Source organism: Muscardinus avellanarius, assembly GCF_963383645.1.
Source record: "Muscardinus avellanarius genome assembly, chromosome: 1".
Lineage (NCBI taxonomy): Eukaryota > Metazoa > Chordata > Mammalia > Rodentia > Gliridae > Muscardinus > Muscardinus avellanarius.
In genome coordinates this window covers 176,366,454-176,385,500 of record NC_137786.1, presented here as the reverse complement: position 1 = coordinate 176,385,500, position 19,047 = coordinate 176,366,454, and the positions used below count along the sequence as shown (strand labels likewise).

General features: G+C 41.8%; 1 protein-coding gene across 1 annotated transcript in view; it reads right to left on the bottom strand.

Moving 5' to 3' along the window:
- The window catches only part of RNF169 (ring finger protein 169), a gene marked incomplete at its 3' end in the record, with an annotated part of 58,231 nt that extends 43,063 nt beyond the window's left edge, over nt 1-15,168 (bottom strand). The window contains exon 1 of the mRNA XM_080709430.1: nt 14,620-15,168. Within this exon, the coding sequence (XP_080565556.1) occupies nt 14,620-15,079 (460 nt within the window). The 5' untranslated portion in view covers nt 15,080-15,168. The remainder of the gene's footprint in view (nt 1-14,619) is intronic.
- Nucleotides 15,169-19,047: the final 3,879 nt, after the last annotated feature.

The window sequence follows — 19,047 nt, the reverse complement described above, 5'->3', positions numbered from 1 at the left end:
TTTATCCTTCATAGTCATTTATCTAATGGAAACATACTAGCTAACAGGCTAAATGTACACAAGGTACTATCTAAAAGAGGAAATAAACATTCATCGACATTATTCATAGAAATATAATCCACAATTATCTAGAAGAAACAGCTACTGGTAGATATGTTTAGATGCCAATGTCCATGTATTCCCAATAATTTAACATTCTGGGAAATCACCTTCTATATCTACAGCTAAAATGAATAGCTTCAGTACTTTTGGGCCCAGCTCTTACCTTCTCTGGTAAATTATAACTCTTATCCATTACTTGCTTTCTAGTGATATAAATACTTCCAAGCCCCTAGAAAAACTAGTGGAATTTATAACCAACCTGGCAGCCTAAGGTTCCTGCAGCATATAATTAAAGAGAAGTAAAGATTCTGCCACTTAGATTTTGAAAGTCTACCCAAACCCCAGGAACATAAGCTCTCCAAAAGTACCTGAAATCTAAATTTTGAGTAAACTCTATTCTGCCTTGGTTCTGTACAGCTGTGCTTTCCCTCCTTCCTCATGTATATCCATTTCCTTCCTTTCATTATCAAACTCCTTTTGAGAATAGTCTATATTGGCTAATCTTTTCCTTCATTTCTCACTCCAGTTATTGAAATGACTCCTATTTTTGTGCATGTTTCATTTATGTAAAAGGCACTGCCGGGTGTGGTGGCGCACACTTGTAATCCCTGCGCTTGGGAGGCAGAGACAGGAGGATCACACAGGTTCGAAGCTAGCCGTGTTGGCTTAAGAGACCCTGTTTCCAAATAAAATATAAAAAATAGGCCTGGGAGTGTAGCCTGGGGGTAGAAGAGTTCCATTTCCAGTACCACCAAAAAAAAAAAAAAAGGCATCAAGTGATACATATTCTTTTGCAACTTTTCCACTTATATTTTTCAAGATTTATCCACACTGATAAATATAGTTTATTCACTATAACAACTAGAGAAGCCATAATTATATTTTATCCAATCAAGGACAACTGTTACTTTTTCCAGTACTATGTGCTGTTATATATAGCATTATTACATTTGTGTTCACGCACACACACTTGTTTATGTGTGTGTTTCCCTAAGACAAACATCTGTTAATGGAATTGATGCACGATAAGGAATATATATCTTCAACTGTACTAGGTATGGCCAATATTTCCAATTAAATTCAATTTCAGGTTTGTTAATCCTTTTCTGTTTCCTATTTCATTAATTTCTGTTCCTATCTTTATTCTTTCCCTTTTCTACAGGTGGCTGTCTGATTTTGTTCTTCATCACATGTTATTTATTTGTGGGGGGGGTACTGAGGATGGACCCCAAGGGCCTTCTACCTTTAGGCTACAGTCCCAGACCTATATTTTATTTGGAAATAGGGTCTCACTAAGTTGCTAAGAGCCTCACTAAGTAGCTGAGGCTGGCTTCGAACCTGCACGATCCTTCTGTTTCAGCCTAACTACTGGGATTACAAGTATGCACTACCATGCCTGGCATCACATGTTATTTAGAAGTTATCTTTTAAAATTTTTTTCTCAAACACAAAAGAACAAAAAATTGTTTATATTTTAATTACTATTTCTAATTTTATCATATTGGGATCAGATGATGCAATTTTTCTCAACTTATGATGAAGCTATCTCCTAATAAACCAACTTTAAGTTGGAAATACCTTAAGTTAAAAATGCATTTAATAAAAAGCCAGGCTGCATATGCTTGTAATCCCAACATTCGGGAGGCTGAGACCTGAGGATCTCGGTTCAAGGACAGCCTCAGCTACTTAGTGAGGCCCTCCGCAACTTAGCGAGATTCTGTTTCAAAATAAAGAATAAAAAAAAGGGCAGGGAGTGTAGCTCAGTGGTTGAATGCCTCCTGTATTCCATCCCCAGACACCCCACACACACACACACACACAAAATGCATTTAAAACACTAACTTTAGGTGGGCATGGTACCCACACCTATAATCCCAGAATTTGGGAAGCTGAGACAAGAGGACTCCAGATTTGAGGCCAGCCTCAGCACCTGAGCAAGACCCTAGGTAATTTAGCCAGACTGTGTTTCAAAAACTAATAATACATCTAACCCACTGAACATTATAGCCACGCAGAGTAATGACTGTTTACAGATGTGATCACATAGCTGAGAGCTGCAGCTTGCTACCACTGACCCACAGTCCAAGAGTATCATTTCTAGCCCAGAAAGAGATCAAAATAAAAATTCCAAGTATGGTTTCTACTGCATGTGTTTCACTTTCACGCCATCAAAAAGTCAAAATATCTTGTCAATGACTGCAAATCAGGGACCATCTGTATATCAATCTTTTGTATCTGCTGAAACTTTCATGCCTAATTAGGAATCTAGAAAGGATACAGAAAGGTTTTATGTTGTTTAAACTATTATGTTCCATGTTTGTTTAAGAAGAATGTATATTTCCTAATTTGGGTGGCATATGGCTATATGTGTGTGTGTGTATCTTTATTTATATATACACATATATATGGAGTAAATCAAGTCATACTTTTTTTTTTTTTTTTTTTGCGGGTCTGGGGATGGAACTCAGGGGCATTTGACCTCTGAGCTACAGCCCCTGCCCTATTTTTTATTCTTTATTTTGAAACCAGGTCTCACTGAGTTGCAGAGGGCCTAAGTAGCTGAGGCTGTCCGCGAACCACGATCCTCCAATCTCAACCTCCCGAATGCTGGGATTACAAGCGTGCGCCACCACGCCCGGCAAGTCATACATTTTTAATTGGTGCAATGTAGTTATTTTAGTGGTTATCCTCAAACTTTTAGTATGCATCTAACTTAAAGTCTAAAGTTAAATATTATATCATCCTCCTACCTATGCATAGAACTTTGAAACTCTTTAATAACGACCACTTTCCCACTTATATTTTATTCTTCTTTAGTATTTTAGCTCCACCTTGGTTTTAGCCCCCAACAAAATAATCATAATTATTTTGGCTTTATTATACAATATTGGCTTAATTTGCCTACTGACTTTTTCACCATGACTACTTATTTGCTTTCTCCCCTAGGTTACATTTCTTTCTTCAAGGAAGACATTATTTAGTATAATCTTTCAGAAACAGTAAATTCTCTACATTTTTATCTGAAAACATTTTTATCTTGCCCTCATTCTTGAATGACAATTTACCCAAGGACAAAACTGAGGTCTCTCTAAACACTTTGAAGACACTATTCAATTTCTTCTGGCCTGATTATTGGCTCTTAGATGGATTTGTTGCTAATTTTTGGTTGCATTTAAAATATCTTTGAAGCTGGGTATGATAGTACACACTTGTAATTCCAGTATTTGGGAGCCTGAGACAGGAGGATCGCAGGTTCAAGCCTCAGTAAATAGTGAGACTCTCATCAACCTAATGAGACCTTGTTTCAAAACAAGAAGTACAGTTTGGCGGTAGAAGCCCCTCGGTTCAATACTCAGTATCCCCCCCCGCACGCCCGCACACACACATGAAGTGTCTTTGGTTGTGGAGATTTTTGTTGTTGTTTTCAAATTCTTGCTAAAGTCTCATGAATCTAAAACGTAGAAATCCAGGTGTGTGCGTGTGTGCGTGCATGTGTGTGTGTGTGTGTATATGTTTTACTGGGGATGGAATCCAGGGGCTTTCTACCTCCAGGCTACACTCCCAGACTTATTTTATATTTTATTTGGAAACGGTCTAAGTTGCTGAGAGCCTCACTAAGTAACGAAGGCTGGCTTTGAACCTATGTGATCCTCCTGTCTCAGCCTCCCAAGTGCTGGGATTACAAGCGTGCGCCACCATGCTTTTTTAAGTCTGAAAAAATCTCATCATCTCGTCAAATTCCTTCTTCTTTTTTTTTTTTTTTTTTTAGTATTGGGCCCAGGAAGTTAGCATTATACCCCTTAAGCTAAAACCCCAGCCCTATTTTTTATTCTTCATTTTGAAACAGGGTCTGAATTGTGGAGGACCTCACGAAGTAGCTGAGGCTGGCTATGAACCTGCAATCTTCCAGTCTCAGCCTCTTAAGTACTGGGATTACAAGCATATACCACCATGCCTGGCTATTTCCCTCATTTTATCTACTTTCTCTCTTCAAATTAATAGATGTTAAAGATTCTTGATCAGTCCTTTCCATTTTTTTCCCTTTCATATTTTCCTTTTAGTTTTGTATTCTTATTAATTTCCTCACTATTATATCTCCTATTAATTTTACCTTCACTTGTGAAAACTATTGCTCATGTGCTTTTTGACCTCACCTACTATATTTTTCATTATATTTATTTCTTCCAAATGTGCCTGTTCCTTAAATATAGTTATGGTAGCACACCTATAATCTTAGTACTGAGGAGGCTGAGACAGGAGGATTGCAGGTTTGAGGCTGGCCTCAGAAATCTATTGAGATTCTGTTTCAAAAATAAAAAATTGTCGGGCATGGTGGTGCACTCTTGTAATCCCTGCGCTTGGGAGGCGGAGACAGGAGGATCGCACAGGTTCAAAGCCAGCTGCGCAGGCTTCAGAGACACTGTTTCCAAATAAAAATAGGTCTGGGAGTGTAGCGTGGGAGGTAGAAGGGTTTCCAGGAATCCCAGTATCACCGAAAAAATTTTAAAAATAAAAAATAAAAAAGGCTGTGGGTGTATATGAAAGGTAGAGGACCTCTTGGGCTCAATCCCTAGTACCACACACACACACACACACACACACACACACACACACCATACCACACCACCACCACCACCACCACCACCACCACCACCACCACCATCATCATCATCATCATCATCATCTTTCGAGCTGTCATTCTACTATCCCAGTCCACCTACTTATGTCTACTGACTCATTTGTGACAGAAAACTGTGTGCTCCACATGTTGTCATTTTATTATAAATTCATCTTCACAGCTAGGCTTATTTCTTCTGCAAGAATCCCTTGTGGTCTGAGGTAAGGGAATACCCCTCAGAGTCTTGCTTTTCTTTCCCCAGCTGACTCAGACCTATCAACAGCCTGGAGCTGGTTTTTATATTAATTTCTCAGTATGGGAAATATATGAACGGCATAACGTAAATTCAGATCTCAAATGTGAGCAGTTTCTCACACTTTCTGTACTTCAATTTCTCAGGGAAATTTTTTTTCAACTCCTCTTTGCACAGAATCCAAAAGGAAGATTTTCCCCCTCTAGCCTACCCTTTCACAGAGAATACAGCCCATCATGAATCCCAGCTTTTAGGGCTGAGGGTATAAGCTCACTGTGATAGTGTTTGCCTAACAATGTTCAAAGCCCTGGGTTCCATCTCCAACATATATTCATTCATATTCATATTCTTTCTCTCTCTCTCTCTCTCTCTCTCTCTCTCTCTCTCTCTCTCTCTCCTCCCCCCCCCCAATTTTATGCACAAGTCTTGGTTCATTTTGAAACATGCCTAAAACTCAATCCCCTGGAAACAGAAAACAGAATCTGGCTTCTCATTCAGAAAGCCCTCACTTCACCCCTTCATACTGCTCCAGAGCAACACAGTATATATGGCTCGAGGGCTTACAGTTGTTATTTTAGTTCCATTTTTGTTTCTGGTACCTGGAGACTATCCTGTCTTTCATGCAAGTTCAGGAATTCATTTAAAAGAATTGTTCTATATTATCTGACTTTTCTGGGTATTTGTAGCATATAAATTTCAGTTTATATTAGCCATCCCTGAATAAAACGTGGTTCTCCAATCCATTTGCTACATTATATTCACAGAAGGGATCTCTCTGAAGCGCAAAGATGAGCTCTGTGAAACTCTTCAATGGATGCTCTAAGCACTGCATTCAAAGTCCATCATTACCCAGAAAGTGTCTGTTTCAGCAATGCCTTACTTTTCCACTCTCCCATGCACCTTCTGTGCTCTAACCACTGCTACTTAAAATCCCTAGAGTTCTCCTTGTTTAGTGCTTCTACATCTTTAAACATACTGATTTCCCACTCTCATCTTTATCCTGCTCTCATCCACCTGAACACTCATGTTGAAAGGTCACCTGACACCATTCCTGACCATCTACGCTGGTATCTCTTCTATATGAAAATAACATGCACTGAGCTATTTATATATCAATCACTGTAAGAACTTAGTCTTAATAGCCTTACAATTTTGGTAGAATTACTATCCCTGTCCTCAAATGAGAAAACTAAGATAAAGAAAGGCTAAGCAATGTGCCCAATAATTTGCAGCTATCAATGAAAGAATGGAATTTTGAACCCAAGAAGTCTACTGCCCTCTACAAATCTGCTCTATTAATGTATACCATACTGCCTTCTGCAATTATATTTTGCATTACAGATATTATTGCACTTTACCACGTTTCATTTGTTCTTTTTTTTTTTTTTAATGGTACTGGGGGTGGAACCCAGGGGGGCTTTTCTACCTCCGGGCTATACTCCCAGACCTATTTTATATTTTATTTGGAAACAGGGTCTCACTAAGTTGCTGAGAGCCTCACTAAGTAGCTGAGGCTGGCTTCAAGCCCATGTGATCCTCCTGTCTCAGCCTCCCAAGCGCGGGGATTACAAGCGTGCGCCACCACGGCCGGCTCATTTGTACGTTTACACACTAATCTTCTCAACTGCATTTTGACTTTAAGAGACAAAATCATGCCTTTATCCCTAGTTATAGCTCCAATGTCAAGTACACAGAAGGCCCTCAAATGGTTACTAAATTAATGAATGACTGAAGGTAACATCTCCAGCCTACCCCTCATCTATTGGCTGAACTACTAAAATAGTGCCCTAACTGGACTCCCTCCTCTCAGTTTCTACTCACAGTTTTCCTCTTCAGACCATAAAAAGACATAACGTGTCTTTTTAAAGCACATTATGATGGTATCATTCCACTAAATCTTTCAGGGCCCCATTCTACCTATAGGTTAAAGTCCAAAATTCTTTCAGCATGGCATACAGTGCCCTTCACCATCTGGTATCTGTAGTCTCCTCTCTTCTGCCCTACTCCAGTCCCACACTCCACTGATACTTAACTTCTTGCCAGTTCATCAATACACCAACAGCCTTCCATACCTTTAGATATGCTGGCTCCTCTACTTGGATTTGCCATCTCTCCTCCCTCACACCTAGTGAACTCCTACATTTTCTTGAATACTGCCTTCCTCAGTTTTCCTCAAATGCCTTCCTCAGGTTTCCTCCAGATTATCAACGTATTCCTATACTGTTAGACTGTTAGTAATAGACATTTACCTCACTTAGTATTGTTATTTAACTGTTTCTCCAACCAGACTGTGACTTTTTAAAGAACAGGAACGTGTGTGTGTGTGTGCGCGTGCGTGCGTGCGTGCGTGCGTGTGTGTGTGTGTGTGTGTGTGTGTGTGTATTTACTGGGGACTGAACCCAGGGCCATTTTACCTCTAAGCTACACTCCCAGCCCTATTTTATTTTTTACTTGGAAACAGGGTTGGGTTTTGCTAAATTGATGTGAACCTCACTGAGTTACTGAGGCTGGTTTCCAACCTGCAATCCTCCTACCTCAGCCGCCAAGTGCTGGGATTACAGGCATGTGCCACCATGCTCAGATTAGAAGCTATGTCTTACATCTTTTTGTGTGTGCTTCCAAAGGGCTTACTGAATTAGTGGAATGAAAACAGAATTACAGATCCTACACCATCTATTCAAGCAAATTCAAATATAAATGAATTCAGGGGAGAGGGCAACTCTTCTAAGAATGATTGAAAGTTAGTCAGGTAGAAGAAATATGAATGAACAAAACAATTTTTATGTTAATTCTCATTTTTTGAGCTGAGTATGGTGGCACAAACTTGTAATCCCAGTACTTAGGAGTCTGAGACAGGATGATTGCAGGTTCGAGGCCGGCCTCAGCTATTTAGTGATGCCCTCCGAAACTTACTGAGATCCTGTTTCAATATAAATAATAAAAAATAGGGCTAGGAGTGTAGCTTTGAGGTAGAACACCCCTGAGTTCAATCCCCAGTACTGAAAAAATAAAAATTCTTTTTTTTTTTTTTGACAGTGCTGGGGATTGTACCCAGAGCCTCAAACATGCCAGGCAAGTATGAGCTATGCCACTGAGCTATGTCCCCAGCACCTACTTTGTTTTTTGTGGTTGTGGTTGTGGGGAGGTCTGTGTGTGTGTGTGGTACATGGGATTGAACCTAGGGTATTCTACCTCTGAGTTCTACCCTCAGCCCAATTTTTTATTCTTTATTTTAAAACAAGGTCTCACTAAGTTGCAGAGGGCCTCACAAATCTCTGAGGCTGGCCACAAACCTGCAATCCTCCTGTCTCACTCTCTCTAGTACTGGGATTATAAATGTGTACTACACCTGGCTTTGATAAAAAAAAATTATTAAAAAGTCCTAATTTCCTACTACTCAATCCTGAATTCTATTGACTGAACAATCCCTTCAAGGTTAATTCATTTGACTGGTAAGATATATAATGAGGTAATCTCAACATGAGTTTCAAAAAAGACATAAGTAAGCACAAGACACGTGTTTCCTGCATTTGTATAATACATAAGGACTCTCAAGTTCTGGAATATGTGTCATTAAGAATAAAGAGATGAGTCATTTTATACATTTCCTTACAGACAAATCCTTACAGACAGCGAAATTCCTGCCCTTTTACCCTACAATCACGTGGTTTCATTATTCATTAGTCCTCAATGTAATTTAGGCTGCACACATAACATTGTCTGCGGAGTGATAAACCAGAACTATTTGCTTTTCACAGAAAACGGAATTTTTTTTAATGTATGTTAATTTTAAGTGAACAAAGAGGTTGGGGCAAGATAAAGAATTAGTACTGGGGACTGAACCCAGGGGCATTATATCTCTGAGCTACATCCCCAGCCCTAATTTACTTTTTATTTGGAAACAGGATCTCACTAAGTTGCTGAGAGCCTCATGGAATTGCTAAGGCTGTCCTTCATCTACAATCCTCCCATTTTAGCCTCTCAAATCCTGGGATTATAGGCATGCACCTACTATTCAATGTTTTAATCTACTTCATTTGGAATGCATTTTTAACACAAAAATAGAAAAAATTCAACTGCCAATTCAAAAGCTCCATTGGTAGCTAAGAGTGCTGACAAATACCTGTAATACCAATACTTGAGAGGCTGGGGCAGGAGGATCACAGGTTCAAGGACAACCTCAAGAGTGGTGAGACTCTTAATCAACCTAGTGAAACCCTATTTCAAAATAAAAATAAATTGGGCTGGTGTGCAACTTGGTGGTAGAATACCCTTGGGTTCAATCCCCAGTACCACACACACAAGAAAGACTGGTCCGTCATTGGTCTTTTTTTTTCCTTTGGTGGTACTGGGGTTCCTGGAAGCCCTTCTACCTCCGGGCTACACTCCCAGACCTATTTTTATATTTTTATTTGGAAACAGGGTCTCTTAAGCCAGTGAGAGTGGCTTCGAACCTACTCGATCCTCCTGTCTCTGCCTCCCAAGCGTGGGGATTACCAGAGTGAGCCACCACACCGGGCCCTCCACCTCCACCTCTATTTTATTCTTTATTTTGAAACAGGGTCTCACTAAGTTGTAGAGGGCCTTGCAAGGTGCTGTCTCAGCCTCCCAAGTACTAGGATAACAACTGTGAACCTCCACGCCCAGCTTTAAAATCTGTTAATCAGCCGGGCTGGTGTCGCGCCGGTGTCGCACGCCAGAGACAGGAGGATCACGCAGGTTCCAAGCCAGCCAGCCAGCCGGGCTGGCTTGAGAGACCCTGTTTCCAAATAAAAATATAAACAATAGGTCTGGGAGTGTAGGCCGGAGGTAGAAGGGCTTCCAGGAACCCCAGTACCACCAAAAAGTAAAAAATAAAAATTGTTAATCATTTTTAATGAAACTTAAGTATAGCTGATATGTAGAGTTCTAAATCTACCACATATGCTTAAGTAGTAAAAAAAAAATTCTTTTTTTGGTGGTACTGGGGATGGAACCCAGGAGCTTTCTACCTTCTAGCTACACCCCCAGCCATATTATTCTTTATTTTGAAACAGGGTCTCACTCAGATGCAAAGGGCATCACTAAGTAGCTAAGGCTGTCTGTGAATCGTGATCCTCCTGACTCAAGCCTCAGGAATGCCAGGATTACAAGCATGTGCCACCACGCCTGGGTTTATTTTTTATTTCTATTTTGTTGTTGTTATTGTTGTGGTACTGGGGATTGAACCAAGAGGCATTCTACCTCCAAGCTACACCCTCAGACCAATTTTCTTATTTGGAAAGAAGGTCTTACTACGTTGCTGAGAGCCTAAGTTGCTGAGGCTGGCTTCAAACATGTGGTTCTCCTGTTTTAGTGTCCCAAGTACTAGGATTATAGGCATGCATGCACCACTACTCCTGGTTTAAATGTTGTTGTTTTTTTTTAAGAAAATAAAAAAACATCAAAAATCAACAGATCAGGATATCTCCCATGAGATCTTTAGTATTTCATTCACTGATGTTTCCCAAAGACAGAGTACAATGCCTGGCACTGAGTGGGTACTCACTATAAAATCCCTGACTGTTGCTCAAGATGGTCAAATATTTAATATATCCATATACACAATGAGATGCAACTACTCAAAAAATGAAGTTGAAGTCTAAGTTCATCTTGACAGTGATCACTGGCATAGCCTTCCCAAATTAGAACTGATACTATATCCAGAAGCAAACTGAAATGCATATAAGAATTAAATAAGCATTTACACAAGGGTCATAAAGGTTTTGAAAGCTTAAAGCTTGCCAAGAGACTACCAAAACAAAAACGTACAAAAATGTTGCCAACACAAGCAAAATTTTCAACAAGTACAAATCCTTACATTTTCCACAGGTAATACAATTCCAAGAATCACTAGGTGTCAAAAACCGTTTTTTTAAAAATTAAGCAAGGTACAATGACAAAAATCTGTGGTCCTAGTTACTCAGCTGGCTGAAGCAAGAGGATCACTTGAGCCCAGGAGTGCAAGACCAGCCTAAGCAACATAGTGAGATCCTGTTAAAAAAAAAAGCTAAGTGTGGCACAAACTTGTAATCTCAGTACTTGGGAGGCTCAGATAGGAGGATCACAGGTTTGAGGGCACCCTCAGCAACTCAGTGATGCTCTCAGCAATTTATCTACACCCTGTTTCCAAATAAAAAATAAAATAGGGCTGGGAGTAGATCTCAGAGGTAAAATACCCCTGGGTTCAATCCCAAAAACAAACAAACAAACAAAAAAAAATTAAGAATTTTACTTAAGCACCAGTACATTTACTATAAAATTTCATTTCTAGTATTGTAAAGCAGGCTTGACCTTCTTTTTCTCAGTTAATTTAACTATGCCAATAAAACCAATAAACAATATACTTCTGAATATTTCAAAAATTACTATTACTATTTACCACACATCAAAGTGCAATGTAATCACAATATTGGGAGGCTGAGGCAGGAGAATCACAGGTTTGAGGCCAGACTCAGCAATTTAGCAAGACTTGTTTCAAAGTAAAAAAAAAATAAAAGTGCTGAAGGTATAGCTTGGAGGTAGGGAGGTAGAATGACCCTGGGTTCAATCCCCAATATTTAAAAAAAAATGTAAATACTTATGGAATAGATACTTTTAATATTCTCTATTAAAAGTCAATTATGAGTATTTTACTGTGAATTAGGTTCTGGTTTAGCCCTTTCTTTAGGATCATTCTTCCAATCCTTGTTTATCTACTACTAATTCACAGAAATCTGTAACTTATAATTTATGATCTGAACCACAGTTTTTTTCTCCTATGAGACCTAGATTTAAAAAAATACTTCTTACCATTTTTAAAAAATACCCTTTAAGAATCAGTGACCTTGCCGGACGTGGTGGCGCACGCTTGTAATCCTTGCACTTGGGAGGCGGAGACAGAAGGATCGTGTAGGTTCGAAAGCAGCAAGAGACCCTGTTTCCAAATTTTAAAAAAGTGTAAAAATAGGTCTGGGAGCATAGCCTGGAGGTAGAAGGGTTTCCAGGAACCCCAGTACCACCAAAAAAAAAAAAAAAATCAGTGACCTCTCCATAAAAATACACATACACATATGACAATTTTATTAAAAATTATTTATAACAGCAAAAGTTTGGAATCAACCCCAACTGTCCATCAATAAATGATCAAGTAAAATTAAAATTTACCCATTCAATGAAATTATATACTATAAGAAAAATAAACAAATTTTCTACAATTTTCATTCATGCAATAGTAAGCAAACAAGCAACTTATAGAACAATGTATATAACTTTCTGTATAAAAAAGACAAAAATTAGGTATTCTTGAATTTCCATGCAGATGTGTATACTGTAGAAGAATAAACAATCTTTGGTAGAAGTGGGAAATAACATGCAGATGGACATATTCTCACTGGTCTTCTTATACTGTCATTTGAATCATGTGAATATGCTATTAAAATTTTAAATTAAAAAATAATGTAGATAACTTCAATAGGTTCAGACAATTCACTGATGCTAAGAGATAATTCCCAAGTCCTCTTCAGCAATATATTTCTTTAAAAAAAATTTTTTTTGGTGGTACTGAGGTTCCTGGAAACCCTTCTACCTCCGGGCTACACTCCCAGACACCTATTTTACACACACACACACACACACACACACACACACACACACACATATATACATGCATATATACATACACACACACACACACACACACACACATTTATTTATTTATTTATTTTGGGGACGGTACTGGGGATGGTACCCAGGGGCCTTCTACCTCCGGGCTACACTCCCAGACCTATTTTATATTTTATTTGGAAACAGGGTCTCTTAAGCCAGCTGAACCTGCGCGATCCTCCTGTCTCCGCCTCCCAAGCACGGGGATTACAAGTGTGCACCACCATGCCCAGCTTGACCAATATATTTTATAACAAAAATTTTCTTTGAGGGAAAAAAAATTTGCACAAATCAGCAAGGCAAGCTCCCTCAAGATTCAAGTTTCAGACCTGATACCTCAGTGGCCTCCAAGCTTAGAAAATCAAACTAAAAATTTCTAATTTATATGACTATATAGTCAATAGTACTAGTAGGGAAACCAGAGAAATATTCCTATATTTTGACCATAATCTCAAAATTTGAAACAAATTAACTGTGCAGGAATCAGATGGATTTGGATTTTCAACCTTAGACAAGTTACTTAACCTCTGTGGACTTCAGTTTCATCTATAAAATGGAAATAAGGGTACCTATCTCATAGGAACGTTGTGACATTTCAAAGAGGTAACAAAAAGAATAGAAAATAAGATGTAGCGGAGTGTGGTGGTGCACGCTTGTAATCCTAGAGCTTTGGAGGCTGAGACAGGGGGATCACACAGGTTCAAAGCAAGCCTCAGCTACTGAGTGTGGCTCTCAGCAATTTAGGGAAACTGTTTCCAAATAAAGTATAAAATAGGTTTGGGAGTATAGCCTGGAGGTTAAAAAAAGAAAAAAAGTCCCTGGGTTCCACCCACGGAGGAGAAGGAGGAGGAGGAGGAGGAGGAGGAGGAAGAGGAGGAGGAGGAGGAGGAGGAGGAGGAGGAGGAGGAGGAGGAGGAGGAGGAGGAGGAGATGCTGTTTCCCCAACAACCCCCCAAGAAAAAGCATCATCCTGGAACAGTGGCAGGTGTTTCTGACCCAATGAAAACAGACTGCATTCTAAAACCTGTAGTTTCTAGGGCGGGCACTTTCATACACAAGCAATGCCTCCCTTTCCCTACTGAAAATAAGACGCGGCAAAATTCTAACATCAAAGGAACTGGTCTTTTCTCGTTTATGTTTCTTAAAAATCTCCTTGATTAGCTTTTTTTAAAAAAATCAAACAGCTGTAGATAAGGTGACTGGGTGTTTCCCAAAAAGTTCTAAATTATAACACAGTCTTACTTTGTGTATGAGAGGGCACGTTCTATGAAGAATCGACTTGGCAAGCTGCTGATGGTAAGAAAGGCAGAAGGGTTCAGGCAAGGGTCCTACAGCAAACTTTTAAATTGCCAGGATGAGAGTAGAAAATCTACTTTGCCCCCGCCAATCTTCAATTCCAAAACTTTTAAACCCCACCCAGCTATTTTGTCGGGCACTGCTGGCGCTTATTATTATTAGCATAAACATAAATAGCTGTTACTTATCACTTATTCACTCTGTGCCAAGCTCTGGGCTAAGCATGCACTTTTTGAGATTTTATGGGGGGGGGGGGAAACTGCACATGTGAGCTCATTCTCCAACCCACTCTGCTCTCAAGCCTGAAAAGCTCTCTTCACATCACGCCGTCCCCTAAACCCCGGCTACTCCACACCCCTCGCCGACCCACTCGGGCGCAGGAGCCCACCTCCCTCCGAGCAACAGGACCCCAAGTTCGAAGGCAAACAGTCAACACCAGCGTCCGCGCCTCCTCCGGGCCCCTCCCCCTCCACCCATCAATTCCAACCTGCCCCTAACTTGCTCCAAGAATCGCTTCCTTCCAAACTTCTGCCTTACGTAAGCCGCGGGGTCCCTCCACTGCCCCCTTCAAATCCTGCGCGCCCGCAGTTCACTCCAAAGTTCAAAATCCGGAAACGCAGTGCCGCTGGCAGAGCCCGGTTCCAGCCCGCCGAGAGCCCCCACCGCGGCGGACCCCGGGGAAGCCCACCTGGCTCGGCGCGCGGCTCCGGCCCCGGCCCCGCGGCGGCCGCGCCCCCGGCCCTGCGCGGGCGGCAGCGCTCCGGGCCGCGGCGGGCGCGCTCCCCCGGCCCCGCCGCCGAGGCCTGGCCGTCGTCGCGGGCCCGACGGCGGGCCCAGCTCGGGGCGCGGGCGCGGCAGCGCGGGCAGCCGGGGCCCGCCGCGTCGGCGGCGCGCTGGGCGCAGGCTCGGCACAGCGAGTGGCCGCACGGCAGGGCCGCCGCTTCCCCCGGGCTCTCCAGGCACCCGGCGCAGCCCGCCTCGCCCGGCCGCGACGGCGGCGGCGGCAACACCAACACCGCGGAGCCCGCGCCCGAGGCCCCGCTCTTCGCGGCCGCCATCTCGTCACAGCGGCCCCGCCGCCCCCGCCGACTCAGGGCAGCCGAGGCCGCCGCGGAAGCAGCCCGAGTACTCGGGCCTGCCGCCGCCATCTTGTTTCCCGTTTGAAGGGAGAGTCGGTTGCGAGGGAGAAGAGTAGAGGGCGGGGCCGTGCGCGGCGCGGTTGCATCTGCATATTCATGAAGAAAGGGGCGGGGCTTCGGGAACCCCCTAGGCCCTCCCAGGACCTGATTGGCCGCGGGGGGTGCCTCATTAATATTTATTAGTTCTCTATATATTCGGTCTCTGGCCTCGCCCTCCAGAATCTTTGCAGTTTCCTGAGGCAAGTGAGGTTGAGAGCTGAAGGGACTGACTGGGAGATTCTAGACAATGTTAAACTTTATGAAGTAATTTCACTATTTGTCCTGCGGTACCCTCATTAACTGAGGCTAAGGTGACTGGGAAGCTTGTGAAGTACCTAGAATCCTGCCCTAGTACTTCATTTGATGTGAGGGCCTGTGCTCTCCCAGAAGGACCACGGTGGCTTTTGTGGCAGACAGCCTCTTGGCAGTCCTCATCTCATTTTCTCTTTCTGAAACTCCCCTCCCTTGGCTGGCAAACCCATACTTCTCTGTTCCTCCCCACTCTCAATATTTAGCTCCTTCTCAGACTCTTCTTGAGTGGTTCCCTGTGTTTGAGACTTAAGTGAGAATGTTCTAGGCTTGGGATTCTGGGATTCTGTGTCCTTCTCACTCTGCTTGCTCCCTTGGGCCACCTCACACTCCCTTCCTTCTAAACCCCCCAATTTGATATTTGCATCTTCTGTAGTTCTTGGCATTGCTACCTTAAAGCCAACCCTGACTGTTTCATTCCTACTTGGGCCAGGCAAGGTGCTTCGACTTTGATGTTGGCTCCCTTTCTGGATGCAGAGAGTCTGGGGAAAAGAATGGTTTCCCTCTGATAGACCGGGTTCTGGTAAGGCTGGTCTCCCACTCTGGTTTTTTGTTTTGTTTTTGTTTTTTGTTTTGTTTTTTGTTTTTTGTTTTTTTTTCCCCTAAGGTAGATTTGGAGCAGGAAAACACTACAAAAATGGTATTTCCTACTGGGATTCTTCATAGGAAAGCAGAAAATTTTTAAAGAGAACATAATTGAAAAATGTAATGTAATAGAAGGCACCAGAGGCCCTGGGTTTCCATGAGATTGCCCAGAGCTTCTGCAAACCAATCAAATCAGAATGACTGGTCAAAGTCAGAGAGGAAGAAAAAAAGAGAGCTGAGTTACCAGGATGAGAACCAGATAGCTAAAGGACAATTGAGAGTTAAAGAATCATTTCAATGAGTAACTGAAAAAAGAATTTGTATGCACAGAGGCCCAGCCAATCAGAATCCTGCCAGAAACAGAAATTCGGCCTTGGCTGGGCTGTCTTTATCCATGGGAATTCCTCATTTCCCTTTCCACTTGAGGTTCTGGAGACTATTTTACCCAGTTCTGACAAGAGAGACCTGTCATTCAGAGATGAAGCCAATCACAGTTTTAACAGGGCCCTTAATGTGGACTCTTGGTGACTTATACCTCTTAATCAGAAGGATGCATCTACTCTTGAAGGAGCCGAGCCACAACAGTGTAGCGTGTGTCTTTGGATACAGATAGAGACAGGAAGTTTGCTTTTGCAGAAGGGGAAAAGCAAGAGGTATGAGGACCGGATCGCAGGATCTGAACGTGGCCCTGACTGCTTTTATTAATTCATGCTGTGATTTCAAATAGCTGCCTTCTCTCTGGACCTCAGTCTCCTCCTCATCTTGAAAAGAAAGGTGTTAGAATTCACCTTTTCAATTCTCAATTGGGGATGTACCCCAGACACGCACATGCACACATGCCAAGGTCTCACTTCAGATCTATTAAACCCCAAAACTGAGGCAGGGGAGGCCAGGATGTGTATTTTTTTAGAATGCTGTACGAATTTTAGTGCATATTCCTAGGAAAAATCTCAACAATGGATTATTTCAAAGGTTCTAGTCCAGCTCTAACATCCTACAAGTCTGATTCCCAATTTCCAGTCTCGTCTCTCTTTTATGCTGTTGCCAAAATAATCTTACTAAAGCAATCATGGTAATAGAAGTCAAGGCAAATCTAAGAGACTGGAGTTATTCATGATGAAAATTTGAAGGCAATGAGAGTTTCAAGTCCAGGAGCCTGGGATTGTAGTCACAACTGACATCCGAAAAGAACAGATCAAGGAAGACCTGTTTCGAAGAAGAGGAGAAATTGGGCATAGCAGACATTTTGTTTAGTTTATCACCAGCATCTAAACCTCCTTCCCATTTGGGGGAATGCCCCGCTCTATGTAATACTGATGAGATTAGGAAGCTGAAACAGGAGGCCACCCTTCTTCTCCCCAGCAGCTAGGACCTGACATATGGCTTAGGCTCAGCTCCCGTGGCCACTCCTCTTCAATCTTCAGCGAGTGACACAAAGACAATTTTAGAATTATTTGTAGCAATAGATCCAGTAGGTGTCCAACAGCAGTGGCTCTCAGTTGGGGTGTGGGGTGAGGGTTGTGTTTCTACCATGATGATGATGTCCATGCCAGATTGTTCCTGAGGCAGGGACTCCATTTTCCTGGATTATTACTCCTTTCTATATCTGGCTCTCTAGCCTTCCTGTCAGCTCTATATTCTTTTAGTAAATCAGTTAATTCCTTTTTTTTTTTTTTTTTTAGTATTGAGGATTGAACCCAAGAACTCACACATGCTAGACAAGAACTCTGTCACTGAATTATATTTCCAGCCTCTATTTCTTTCTTGAATCATTCACAGTTTATCCCCCCACCCCACCCACCCAGGGATTGAACTCAGGCATTCTTCTTCTGGGCTACATCCCCAGTTCTTTTTAATTTTCGTTTTGCAAATAAGGTTGCCCTAGGTTACTGAGAGTCTTTCTAAGTTGCTGAGGCTGGCCTCAAACCTGTAATCCTCCTTCCTCAGCCTCCCAAGTACTAGGATTATAGGCATATACCATCATGCCCAGCCCATTACGTTTTTTAATTTGTATTGCAGTACTCTGACCAAAACATTGGTTTGTGGATTTTGAAGTGTTATCTGAAAATGTTAAACTGCTTTGCAACTTACAAACTTGTGCAAGAAGCTTAGGCCAACAGTCTAAAGTAAATCAAGTCCAAATAGTATGTGTTGCTTTTTTTCTCGGCCCCACCTGTAACTATAGACTACCAAGAGAAGAGGAACGCACAGAAACATTTTAGTGCAGGATATCAGCTCGAACAAACTGCTGTGCAGCCACATGGATCTACACTTCTCTGGCTCCATGGGCTCTGCTACCCCTCCTTGCCATACTTTCTAAGGTTTGTACTGTTGCCAGAATTCCCCACCATCCTTCCATAATGCCTCCACCCAAATAGTTCTCCACGGCTGTGTACTACCACCCGACCCTGCACTGCTCCTAAGCCACAGCGCTGCAAACCTCTTCTCTCTCCCTTTCCTCCAAAAGGCAGCTCCAGCTGCTCTCTGCTGGACTGACATCCTCTGGTATGAATCAAGGCCATTCAGCCTGGGTCAGGTGGAAACAGGGCTGTTTCTCTCTGCAGGACCAAGAATCTCTTCCTCCCCTCCTCATCTCTTCAAATGGCCTGTGTTCTTCCCTCAAACCAGGTTTCCCCTCAAGAGTTGGCCCCTTCCTTTTGATTTACAGAGTCTTGCTACATTCTTTTTTTTTTTATCTCTAGGCTTTTATTTAACTCCAATGGTTTATATATCTGCCTTTAAAACAGTACTACACTGTTTCAATTACTGTATCTTTATAAGGTTTGAAATCAGAAAATATACATCTTTTAGCCTTGTTCTTTTTCAAGATCGTTTTGGGTATCTAGAGTCCATATTTCATATTAGCATAGATTTTTTCTGAAAAATAAATATATAAATATATGATAGTTCCACCTTTATTCTGATGAAACTCTTTAACCAGATCTTTTATATCCAGAGACTTATTTTCTTCTCTAAACACAAGTTCTTTAAAATAAACAGCTGCAAACTGGATGATGTCTGATAGTCTGCTTTTGAACACGGCT